General features: G+C 43.0%; 1 protein-coding gene across 1 annotated transcript in view; it reads right to left on the bottom strand.

Annotated features, from left to right (window-relative positions):
• LOC134190156 (plexin A3-like) overlaps positions 1-12,355 on the bottom strand; it is a 28,158-nt gene that overhangs the window by 7,872 nt on the left and 7,931 nt on the right. Inside the window, exons 10-13 of the mRNA XM_062658586.1 lie at positions 10,459-10,786; positions 10,302-10,401; positions 10,056-10,195; positions 3,695-4,292 (exon numbers count right to left, since the gene is read on the bottom strand). Of these exons, the coding sequence (XP_062514570.1) occupies positions 3,695-4,292; positions 10,056-10,195; positions 10,302-10,401; positions 10,459-10,786 (1,166 nt within the window). The remainder of the gene's footprint in view (positions 1-3,694; positions 4,293-10,055; positions 10,196-10,301; positions 10,402-10,458; positions 10,787-12,355) is intronic.

The raw sequence follows: 12,355 nt of genomic DNA, 5'->3' as shown, positions 1-12,355 counted from the left end.
TTTCAAACCAAAGGTTAAAGGAGCACTTCACCCATTGATGCCTGCGCAGTAGACGTTAACGTACACTAAGGCCTTGGAATGTGGACCAAACGCTTGCTATGTTGCAAGGCGCATTGTTTTGGTCTTGCTTTCCGAAGCCAACTACGAGAGCACACAAAAGACAGGTTTAGATGCTTAGGCGACTCTAACAGTGAAAGAGAACAAGTTACAGTTTATAAGCAACTCAGTCGTTTGTATGTTGTAGACTCAACATAATCGTCTTGAGCGACTTGCAATCGCTTGGTCTTTCACACTTTCCTCTGTGTTTCTTTCTACGAATGGAGGCCATACTACGTACAAAAGGGCTTGCGTGATGCAAAAAAAAACACGGAAACGTGTGACACCACACATAATCACGTGACACAAAGTGCCTTCATTCTACAGCCAAACCATCGCCGTATGTGTGCTTTTTGCCGTCGTTTGAAGGCGAGTCAGCGATGCGAAAGTACAGTTTACTTTTGCCTACGCAAATATCAAAGTTTACACGAAGTGGTAAAACGAAACTTGCACCTAATAACGTCATCTGAAGAAAACGTCTGATACGATTTTGTTTTTTGCGTTATCATAATGCTCAGCTATCAAGTTTGCTCCGAGATAGCGTCAAACTTCCCAACTTGAAAAAAGACCAGAAACGATTAGCTAATGCCCGTGCGTCAATTGGTGAAGCGCTCCTTTAAGTTCAACAATAAATACTATATATTAACAGTAAAATCTAATATCTCAATCGTTATCACAATGTCACCTCTCCTTAGCCAACATAATAACATCATTGCCTAAGAACACACCCAAACCACCCAAACTCAAGAGCTTGTCATACCTGTGTAACCACCCAAACACAAGAGCATCTTAATTTCCACACTAAATCTTTCAAACACACCAGTTGTATTACAAAAAGCATTATACAACACCAGACAGAAAGGACAAAAATGAACTGATGACAACCTAACATACCAGAGCGGTTAGTTTCATACTCTCTCTCCTATTCTTATAGCCATAAATGAGTACAGTTGATGACAGATATTGCAAAAATAGTGATGGTCACAACACATAACACACATAGCAAATGTCAATTGATAAGTAATTGGATATCAAACTATATGCTGCTTGCATTCTACAAACACATTTATAAGTAATGAAACTATGAAACTACACCACGAAGCGTACACTTGTATTCAAGAGCCATCACCCGACACTTATAGTATAATACCGTAAATGCATCGCGGAAAGAGTCATACTGTACTGTACAGCCAACTGCCCAAATATTCATTTATCATACACAATAGACCATGTGAACACCACATTCAAAAACAGTTCAATTTATGATACAATTATTAAAGTGACACAGACACTGACACCTACAGACTAAATAGATGCCTGCACCACAACATGCCTTCCACTTAGTGTACTAAATTGTGTACTGAATGGATCTCGTGTGCTGTTCGCACTGCACTTCTTAAACTCATTTAGTTCCTTGCGGGTTTCATTGTCAAAAACCTGAATTTTGTAAAAAGCAAGATCAGAATAGTGTGGAGTGGAGTCTGAGACAAGTGTGTTGCGTTGTCAAAAACTTGAGCTCACTGCAATGTAGAGTCTCTAACAAATTGTGTCTGTGTGTGTGTGTGTGTGTGTGTGTGTGTGTGTGTGTGTGTGTGTGTGTGTGTATGTGTGTGTGTGTGTGTGTGTGTGTGTGTGTGTGTGTGTGTGTGTGTGTGTGTGTGTGTGTGTGTGTGTGTGTGTGTGTGTGTGTGTACTTTTCATATCCTCCGTATTAGATCTATTCTGGGTGTAACAAGACTGAACAAGATAATACCATCAATTTAAAATTTGCCAACAAAGAACCAATTGAATATCAAATTCAACATCAAAGATTACAGTGGCTTGGGGCATGTCTCCACTAGGGCTTAAACATGTTTAAAAACCTGTTTAAGTTTGAACATGTTTAAGAATCATCACGTCTCCACTATCATTAAACCTGTTTAACTGTAAACCTAAACAGCTTTTGCTAAACATGTTTCAGAGGTAGTTTAATGAAAGGGGTTTAGGTTTAACAGTCACGTGATAGTAACACGTGCTCCACGACAATGGATATTAGTTTTTCGTGCCGTCCTTTCTCTTTCTTTGGAGACTATTAGAAGAAGACAGAAGTAGGCAATGTCAGAGACAGCGTAGACTGATGCAGAGTGTTCGGAGAGAGTAATTTAATCGCTATCTTCGGAGAATTGACTTATGTCTTTGATTGTTCTCGAGACAACCAGAAGACGATCTCCGACTGTCTGGTGCACAAGAAACGAATTTGTGCGGTACGACAAAGTCCCGGATAATTATACTAATAGCCTGGATAAAATGGACAAGTGGAGACACTGTCCAGCTAAACATGTTTAGAGTTTAAACATGTTTAATGATAAACATGTTTAAAGAGCAGCAAGTGGAGACACAGCCCTAGTCACTTAGAACGCATAAACATCTCTTGTCCACAAAAGTTGCTACTGAGAACAAATTGCGTAATTTGAAACACCCTCAGCATGGTCCAAAGAACAGGTGGGTTGATACCATACCATGAGACTTGGTGTCATTGAATATTGACCTGTCACAAGCTGATGACCGCACTTCCCCACAAAAACTTCTACGATGCTAAAGCCCATAATGGGTGTTGGCAGAGTTCTAAATTCCAGGCACGTGTGTGTGTGTGTGTGTGTGTGTGTGTGTGTGTGTGTGTGTGTGTGTGTGTGTGTGTGTAACATCAAGAAAAGTATTAATAAGACTCCTATAAGCTGATTTATACGTCGTTATGTAGCTGCTTCATCCTTCTGTAACTTTTATGGAATTTCAACAAAACATGTTTAACTGTCAAGAAATTTCAATTTGTCACAAAAATCAAATGAGCACAGTATCATATATTTAACCAGCATAACTCATCTCTATACCAAACAAACGCAGCTACAACAACTCATCAAACAACAACTCATCAAACAACAACTCATCAAACACTAACTGTGATCAACAAAAATAGATATTTTCATTGACACACGTTAGAAACAAAATTAGACAAACAACTGAGTGTTGAAGTACAAATTAATTAGAGTATAAGCAATGCAATGCACTCCACCTGAAACCTTAAAGCAGCATATAATAATAATAATAATAATAATAATAATAATAATAATAATAATACCGGCGCTGTGGCCGAGTGGTTAGCGACAGTTGCTTTCTATCTTGACTACGTGGGTTCGAATCCACGCCGGTACAGTAATAATGAAACTTGTCCTTCTTTATCTTTCATTGTTGGTTCTTTTATGAAGGAATGAGACTTGTTTCACTCGTATGGGGAGCTTCTGTGGTCTGGCGAGGTTTGTGCCAATGTTGACTATACGGACTTGATCCGGGAATTCTGGATTCCCCGTATTGTAGTTGGCCTCTCCGTGACTATAGCTATGGCTTGAAAGAGCTGTGTCTGATCGCCGTGTGGACTGCACAGAGGCATGTACCTCACTGTGCTTACCTGCCGGGTCGGTGGGCGCCCAGTGGGGGTTAAGACCCCTCTGCACCCTCTGAAGGGTTGCACCGAGACATATATAATAAATAACCAATCGCCATCCAAAAAGCAACACAAACATATAACTCAACATGACAAATAACAAAGAACAGCAAAACTCACATTTCCAGCAAAGTTAGTGATATTGCAAACTATTTCTTTTCCAAGGTAAATGGTGTAAAGTTGTTGCATCACAATATCCAGATTTGTGCCTTCCAGTACAATGTGATCGTTTGTGTCAATAGAATAATCAGGTTTCAACATCTCAAAGACAGGATCTGGCTTGATGACAAATGCACCAGAAAGTTGAAGAGATGACTGAGGCACACCATCCATCTCAAATGTCACATTCAATGAAACATCCTGTCGAACTGATTCAGGAAAAGGAGGTTGTACACAAGCCATGACTTTCTGGTTTGTTTTATAGTTCTTGCAGTCAGAACGTGCTGACCACATATCATTTCGAAAAACAATCTTTGCATTCTGTACAGAATTCAACCATGTTCCAGTGACTTTAAGAATAACTCCCCCATGTTTCAATCCTTGCTTAGGATCAATGTCCTTTATTGTGGGATTCGGAGTGTAGATAAATTTCTGATCCATTAAAGAGCTGTTTGTTGCATTGTCAATCCTCAAAACAACGCCATCCAGAGGCTGAGAAGGAATAGATGACAAAGAAGGAATAAACGGCAGAGTGACACAAACTATCTCATTCATTTTCCTTGAAGAAACAAATACACAATATTACAGCAGCATTACACAAACAAAAAACTAACAATAAATAACGTAAGATAGTCCTAAATGTGCATTCTAAAATTGAAAAATTAGATGTGAACGAAGTTCTAGTGCACCACCATACAAGATATTCAGTTACCTGACAATCAACATTTCATAACTATTCGTTTGCAATTTCATTGCAACTATATGCAGTTTGTAATAGAAAGGTCACAATGTTCTCTGTGATCAAGTGCACCAGGACAGTAATAATTTGTATACTAAACAGTACTACACATAATGAATTATGCCACTTGCCTATTAAACAGTTGGACAGCTCTGACCAACAACAATTCGCAGAATAAATACTCACATGAACCTCCTATTTAAATGATGCCATTCAAAAACAAGCATAAAATCACAACTTTCCGCAAAAGATACATCTAAATGGGACATTAACAGTCAGAACACACTAGTCAATCTTTTATGTGTAAATCTCCCTCTACACTGCAGAAGTATAACCACAACCTGCGACACCAACAAAGATGCACTTAATCATGACATCATGTCTTACCATGTGCATTTTATTGACCAATGAGTAATGTAAGTGCATACTTGATAGCTGATATCATTGCATGCTTGACAGAACTAAAATACAGTAGAAATGTTGACCTCTTACAAAACATCCTATAGTGTTCAATACCACCACTATCCAATAAAAGTTTCACAAAAATCTCTGCAAAGATGCTATCCTTTGTGGACTTTGAAACCAAAAGATATCATGACTATCCACATACGTTACATAGAACCGTGAGAGCTGGTGTGTGGTGTGGCGTGGTGTGTGTGTGTGTGTGTGTGTGTGTGTGTGTGTGTGTGTGTGTGTGTGTGTGTGTGTGTGTGTGTGTGTGAGTGTCTGTGTGCGCACATGTGCACGCATGTGTGCGTGCACATGTGCATGCGTGTGCATGTTTAGCTGTCAATGGCTAGCCACATTATTTTAGTCTGACAGCTACTAAATCAAAAAGAACATTTGCTGCATGCGTGAAGACTAAACGAATGCAAGTATGACCACCCACACAGACATATGCACACACAAACAAGTCACTTAGTGTTCATTCTATATGTATCAATATAGAATAAACAAAAGAATGTACCCTGCTGGGAGCATAGACTCCAATTGCCCATCACGGAGAAGCGTAAAGACATCTACTAAAAATGGCAAACAGATAAGGAGCTGTCATTCATTACGGTTACGCCCCCCAGCCAGATGGCTGGGTTCATGTGCACTACACAGGAGGTATGGGCCATGCTAAGCAATCTCCTGGAGCCTGGCACGGTACTCGCAGGAGCACTGACTGCAACGCCAACTGTGGTGTGGGCACCCAAAGTCTCTTCAGGACCCCAGTGGCTGATGGACTTTGTCGCAGTCAAGGGCCTTTGTCGCCCCAGTCAATGAACAGGCAGTTACTTATAGTCCTCAGTCGAGAAAGGCAATTGTGTGTGAGTTTCTTGCCCAAGGAAATTATGCCAAAGCTCGCCATCACTGTGACTTGAACCTGCAACCCTGCAAGGTCCAGGATGTAATCACTCCATGAGATGACTCTCTAACCAACTGAGCTGTTGCACCACACAATACTGATACTAATACTAACAACAACAATAATAATAACTAGCATCCACCCGGCAAGTCCGACTGCACGCAGTGGGCAGTGGAAATCGAACCCACCCCGGCCCGACTCAACTTCCCGTCAATAGCATGACGCAACTTCCGTGACGAAACAAAGCCCACCCGAGTCGAGTCCCCGGGCCAATCCGTCCATCCGTCCACCCATTCCGCCGCACTGTGTGCGCACAGACAATCTACTTCCTGTCTCCGGACATGACACAACTTCCATGTATGGACGGGACGGGATGGGACAAAATGGCGCTTAGCGCAATTATAGTTAGATCTAGATGTCAGTCCGTCCCACTTGCCGCTTGTGCAGTGTAGGCCTGGAAACAGTTGACCACATTGTGGCAGGCTGTAGTGCCTTGGCACCAATGGACTACAATGATCGACACAATCAGGTGGCCTCCATTATCCACTGGAGAGTAGATGGTACTAGCATCATCCTGATAGGCTTGTGGAAACAAACGACATCACTATGATGTCGGACACAGCCATCTCTACTGCTAGGGAGATCGGTGCCAATCGTCCTGATGTCTGTTTCAAAAATAGGAAGACAACCACTTGTCTTCTTTTTGATATCAGATGTCCTGCTGATGGCAACATCGCCAGGAAACAGGCTGAGAAGTTGACGAAATACAGTGACTTGCGGGTGGAGGTAAGCCGCATGTGGCAGTGTCAGACACTGGTTGTTCCAGTGGTGTTGGGAGCATTGGGCACAGTGCACGCAGGTATTGCACGGTGGCTGGACATTATTACCCGAGACCCAGATTTTTGGGTGGAGGGTATAGTAGTCGTTCGATGACCGTACGTACGACCCAACGACCGTATATATAGTTGGTTAGCGGAGATGCAAATGAAGCTATTCCAACCAATAGACGAGAAGTGGTGTCATTACTGACCAATAGACGAACGTGATGTCATCATGAGGCTCCACCTCGCTTTGTTTGGTAGCTGCTAACGAGAATTCGGCCATCGGGCGTCCGTCCTGTACATGGTGTTTAGTCCTTTGCTTTAAGGGTTTAGCACATACATTTGTACGTGTATGTTTCCCCAACAACAACCAGGGCGAGGTGTGTAGCTGTACCTGACTTGTAACATTTTGCTTGTTCCACAGTGTTTCTGCATAGTGGTTCTGCAGTCTGCCAGCTTGAATTTTGGGTGTGCGTGGCTGAGCGGCCGTGGTGTTGTTGCAACAATCACTAGTGTCGTCTTCAACAGAAATTTGGCGTTTGACGGGAATTTGCGAAGGAGAACGTGCATTGTCCATGACAGCGTCTGTTTGTGGGACAAAGCGGCTCGGCCGACCTGTAAGTACGCTAGTGCGTCTCTATTCATTTCTGTTTTACGGTATCCAAAGTCAGAGCGAACAGACGCCTAGCTAATCTACATGTGCACGTGCATGTTTTCCCGCATTGATGTTTTGTTTTGGCTCTGGGGTCACCTCATTACAACAGTAGGCAACGTCTAGCTAGAGAAGCCGCACAAACAACAAGACGCCTAGAGAAGCTGCACAAAGAACGAGACTTTTACATTCTTGTGAGCTGGAAAATCAGTGGTGAGCTGCTTGTTTGGTCTCCATTTGTAACCTAGGTTTCCCACCAACAAACAGAACAATGATCACGCCCGTTACTGCATCACGTAAGGCGAAGATTGCCAGCCGGACTAGCGTCGAGGCTCTCCGACTTGTAACATTTGGCTTGTTCCATCATTTGGAAACAACTACATTTTGTAACATGCATTTAGAAACAACGCCTAGCTAATCTAGCTGCATTTGTAACGTTCCCACATCAAATTTTGTTTTGGCTCTGGTACCTATCCCACGCCTAAAACCGGCCATAGTTACGACCTCAAAAGCTGCACAAACAATCACCTGCACAAAGAACCGACGAGCGAAGGTTGTAAAAAATAGAAGCGAGGTCCTACGGGACGTTGGCTGACGGACTGCATAGCTACCCGTTGTACACGTCACGTGACTTACCTCAAGCTCGACCTGTGACAATTTCAATAATGCTTCTTATTTATTACCCACATCATACCATTCTGTCATACGATTTTGTCATAGCGCGACTAATTTACCTTCAAGGTGCATACCGGCCGAGGGTTTGCACTTCAAGTGCTTCTTCATTCAGAAAGCAGTGCTTCTTAGATCCAGTCAGATCCTACGCAAAGTCATGTCTTCTGTTCAGACAGCCATGATGGCCTAAGCACCTCTGAGGCAGGGTTTGCCTCCAGTGCTTACAAGAGACCTTACAAACCAGACTGATCTGGTTGAGTACGACATACCACCACCACCACCACCACCACAACACATGCATACCATGATACGTGCAAACACGTACACACACGCACGCACACACATGCACGCACACACACACACACACACACACACACACACACACACACACACACCTCAACCTGAATTTCAGCAATACCCACCATAAGTTTAGGCCTTGCAGAATAGATCACCAAGCTGAGCAATTGGGTGGATCTTCTATAGATAAGTTCAATGATTTTAAGTCTTTCTGAACTACAACTCAGTGTTGTCAAGTACGGAGAGCTGGACGTATATGATTAAGAAGTCTACAGCGTAGAAGCTGTTTTTGGAGACGGTTGTTTGGCATTCTTAAAACTACTGAAGTCGTTGTCTTTGAATTTTCAATTTACGGGATCTTCTTTTGCTGTGGCCAGATTTTCTTTGTTGGTTATTTTATGCCATTTATGCACTCCAAGAATTGTCCTAATATAGCCTCGTTCCCAGACTCACATGAGCCTGGCAGTGTCCGGTTCCCGTATGACACTTTCAGCCTCCCGTGAGTCTGGACTCACCGCGCCTACTTTCACACACTTACTTCACTAAGTGTCACCCCATGTCATAGTCTTGGCACCCCATGTGACTAAATAGTACCTACGTCACAAACTCAATTAGCTTACATCTATCTAATGTGTGACCCAACAGATTGTGTATTACGCCCAAGCTTCCGAACAGTGCATGGTAACTCTCCACGGTGAGTGATTCACCACGTTCACGCTATCCAAATCTCAAGACGACTTCAGCATGTGGAAAGGTGAGTGTATTCCTAGCTAAGTTATTGTCCTACTCACGTAGACTGGCGAGCCTGCCAAGTCTAGTTACAGCAATCTGGACTCCACGTGTAGTTCACTCGTTGTTTGTGCGGACAAAGATGTCTTTCCCCCTAGAATGGCACTGGAGACTTCAAGTTTGCTCTCCTGAAAGTCATCATAATTGAAAACACGAAGAGCGGACTGCAATTCCACGTCAATGTGTCTCTTGTTGCCATTGCGCGCCCTACTGGCCATTAGAGTCTGTGCACTAGCAAGGGAAGTGCAGATAGCAGATGTGCGACAAACAACGAGTGAACTACACGTGCAGTCCAGATCGCTGTAACTAGACTTGGCAGGCTCGCCAGTCTACGTGAGTAGGACAATAACTTAGCTAGGAATACACTCACCTTTCCACATGCTGAAGTCGTCTTGAGATTTGGATAGCGTGAACATGGTGAATCACTCACCGTGGAGAGTCACCATGTGCTGTTCGGAAGCTTGGGCGTGATACACAATCTGCTGGATCACACATCAGATAGATGTAAGCTAATTGAGTTTGTGACGTAGGTACTATTTAGTCACATGGGGTGCCAAGACTATAACGTGGGGTGACACTTAGTGAAGTAAGTGTGTGAAAGTAGGCGCAATGAGTCCAGACTCACGGGAGGCTGAAAGTGTCATACGGGAACCGGACACTGCCAGGCTCACATGAGTCTGAGATTGAGGCTATCCTAATACATCTCATGTGAAATGTGTTCAGCTTGTGAATGTTTGCTTGAGACACGGGTCAAGTCTCACTCATGAGGAAATGCGCTCCAATCTGCAAGTAGTAGCAACAACTGATTTAGGTGATCAGCTTGCTATACTGACACACCCTAAGCCTTTCACTATCGTCAACTTGCCGAAGGCTGAAGTTAGCATGCATTCCTTCCCCCAGGCAAGAAAACTACTAGGAATACAAGGTCCCGTGTGTCTCACCTCGCGCGCGTGCGCGCGCACACACACACACACACACACAATCAATGTTAAAGTTTATACCTGCTTCTAACATCACAGTTCTGCTGGGCAAGAATCACTGTCACATTGTCACCTATGTCCAAATTAGTGCCTCTTATCCTGACCTCAGTACCTCCAGCAGACGGACCCAATTTAGGAGAGTACTCTGTCACTCCCAACATCTACAGCACACACAGCCTTAACACAAATGTAACAATGTGGCACCATAATTATAATTTGCTGCTTATGCTATCAGTTAAATATAAATAAAGAAGTAAAATGACATACCGTATATTCAAAGTGGTCCTTAGACGTCTTTGAAGCCTTGTTGATCGTAACTTTTACAGGACCAGTGCCTACTGCAGCAGGTCTTGTATAACAACCGATCCTGTCACATATCAGATATCATAACAAAATACAGAAAACAGTTATTCTTACAACTGACGTTTTCCCAGGTGAATACAATTCCTCCCTCAAGTCACATTCTTGGTCATTAACTTTGACAGATACGATGTCTTGAAATCTGACACCAAGATTTGAACCTTTAATTGTCAATTTTGTCCCTCCTTCTATTGGTCCCCTTTTTGGTGCAATAGTAGAGATGAATGGTTCCGGGCAGTCAACGCTTTCTTTTCCATTCCAGCCAGCAGTACACTCAAGCTCAACAGTGCAAGCACCATTACTGCTGCACCATCCACACTTTCTTTTTTGAGGATCAACAGCCAAACATTCACTACAGTCAGTTGCAGACTGTCCACACTTGAACAAAGTCACTAAATAGTAATGTAAGTAGTATAGGTACACATCATACCAACAAGTTTTCAACAACCGCTTCAAATAGTCATTTCCAGTACTCAAATACATTATACAAAACAACCAGCACAATCAGTCCTAACTGTACACAAAGTTCCTACAAACATTTAGCAACAACAGATTACGTAATTATGTAGTTGAATCATGTTACTAAACATGTTAATCTCTAAAGATGGCATACCTACACTTTACAGATATCGCCACATTTGTTCAACAGCATAAAGTTCTGGCCATGTCAAATTAACAAAAATCATGGAGTCAAGTGAAGTGCAGAGTTCTTACTAGAGATTTTTGGGAGTGTGGCGAGACGAGTGGGTCCACAACACATGCAGTCATTGCTCTTTACAGTCGGACATGCGCACTGAAGCCGATCTCGAGTGAGGTAGACTTTGCATTGTAGCTATTGCATGTAACGTACGTTCAAGTGCCCTGGCCAGGAAATCTCAAGTGAGGTAGACTTTGCGTTGTAGCTATTGCGTGTAACGTACGTTCAAGTGCCCTGGCCAGAAAATCAACTTTGATCGCCAGTAAGTCCTTCTTAGCGATGTTCATTGATTGCGTATGCGCAACTTTCGTAAATGAACTACAGAAAGTTTGTCTAGTCAGGCGTTGATTGACGTGGACCACTGTTGTTGCTTCCCATAAAGCCATGACTAGTCTAGAGTAGATTCTAGGTGTACACTGCCCGGACAAGAGCCTGAAGAGGTGTGCTTTCCGCGTCACTGGAAGGGTATCCGGAACTAGAATCAGAGGCAGAGCATCCAGGACTGCAATTAACACTTGTGCTACGTCTGGAGCGAGGCTATTATCCAGCGTTATTTTGCAAAAGCCTAGATTTGTGGCTATTGTCACCTTTAGTATTTTGTTTCAGTAGTATGAAATTCTCAAACATTCCTTAGCTGTAAGACTTTGGACTCCTATCTACCGTTTCTGAGTGTGGTACACTCCTACTGGAGCGTGGCACAGCACCACGCTGTAGTGAGAACCCTGGAAGTGAATAAGTTTATGTCACAAATCCATACAGCATTTGCCCGTGTCATGTGACACTGACCAGTCTTATGCTCATGCACAACCACACACCTACCTCGGAACTGAATAGACCTCATGCACTGCTTGTGCTGAAGCACTAAAACTTGTTCAATTCTGTTCAATAAAGTATGTTTTGTTGCCAAAAACTAGAACTCTGCAAAAAATTATCAAGATGAGCATAAGCTAGTGTAGAGTCCAAGGGAAAGGCTGATTCACACCAAGCACGTAACATAACATAACGTAACGTAAGGCGACTTTACATTATGCAAGATCGTTCACACTGGCAACTTTTGTTGTCGTAACGTAACGTAAGATGTTGAGATGGATCCAACTTTTCCCGGTTGACGTAAGCAATTATCCAATCATGGAGCAGTGCATGGGTGTCTCTTCTGAGGATATGCGCATTTCACTGCTGTAAGATGGTACCAACGAGTGGCTTATTGACCTTGTAAGCGAGTATCCGTGTTTGTACGACATGGTCGATCATTGACTAGGGCGTG

The sequence above is a fragment of the Corticium candelabrum genome, chromosome 14 (genome assembly GCF_963422355.1).
Source record: "Corticium candelabrum chromosome 14, ooCorCand1.1, whole genome shotgun sequence".
NCBI lineage: Eukaryota > Metazoa > Porifera > Homoscleromorpha > Homosclerophorida > Plakinidae > Corticium > Corticium candelabrum.
This window is presented reverse-complemented; position numbering and strand designations above follow the sequence as displayed.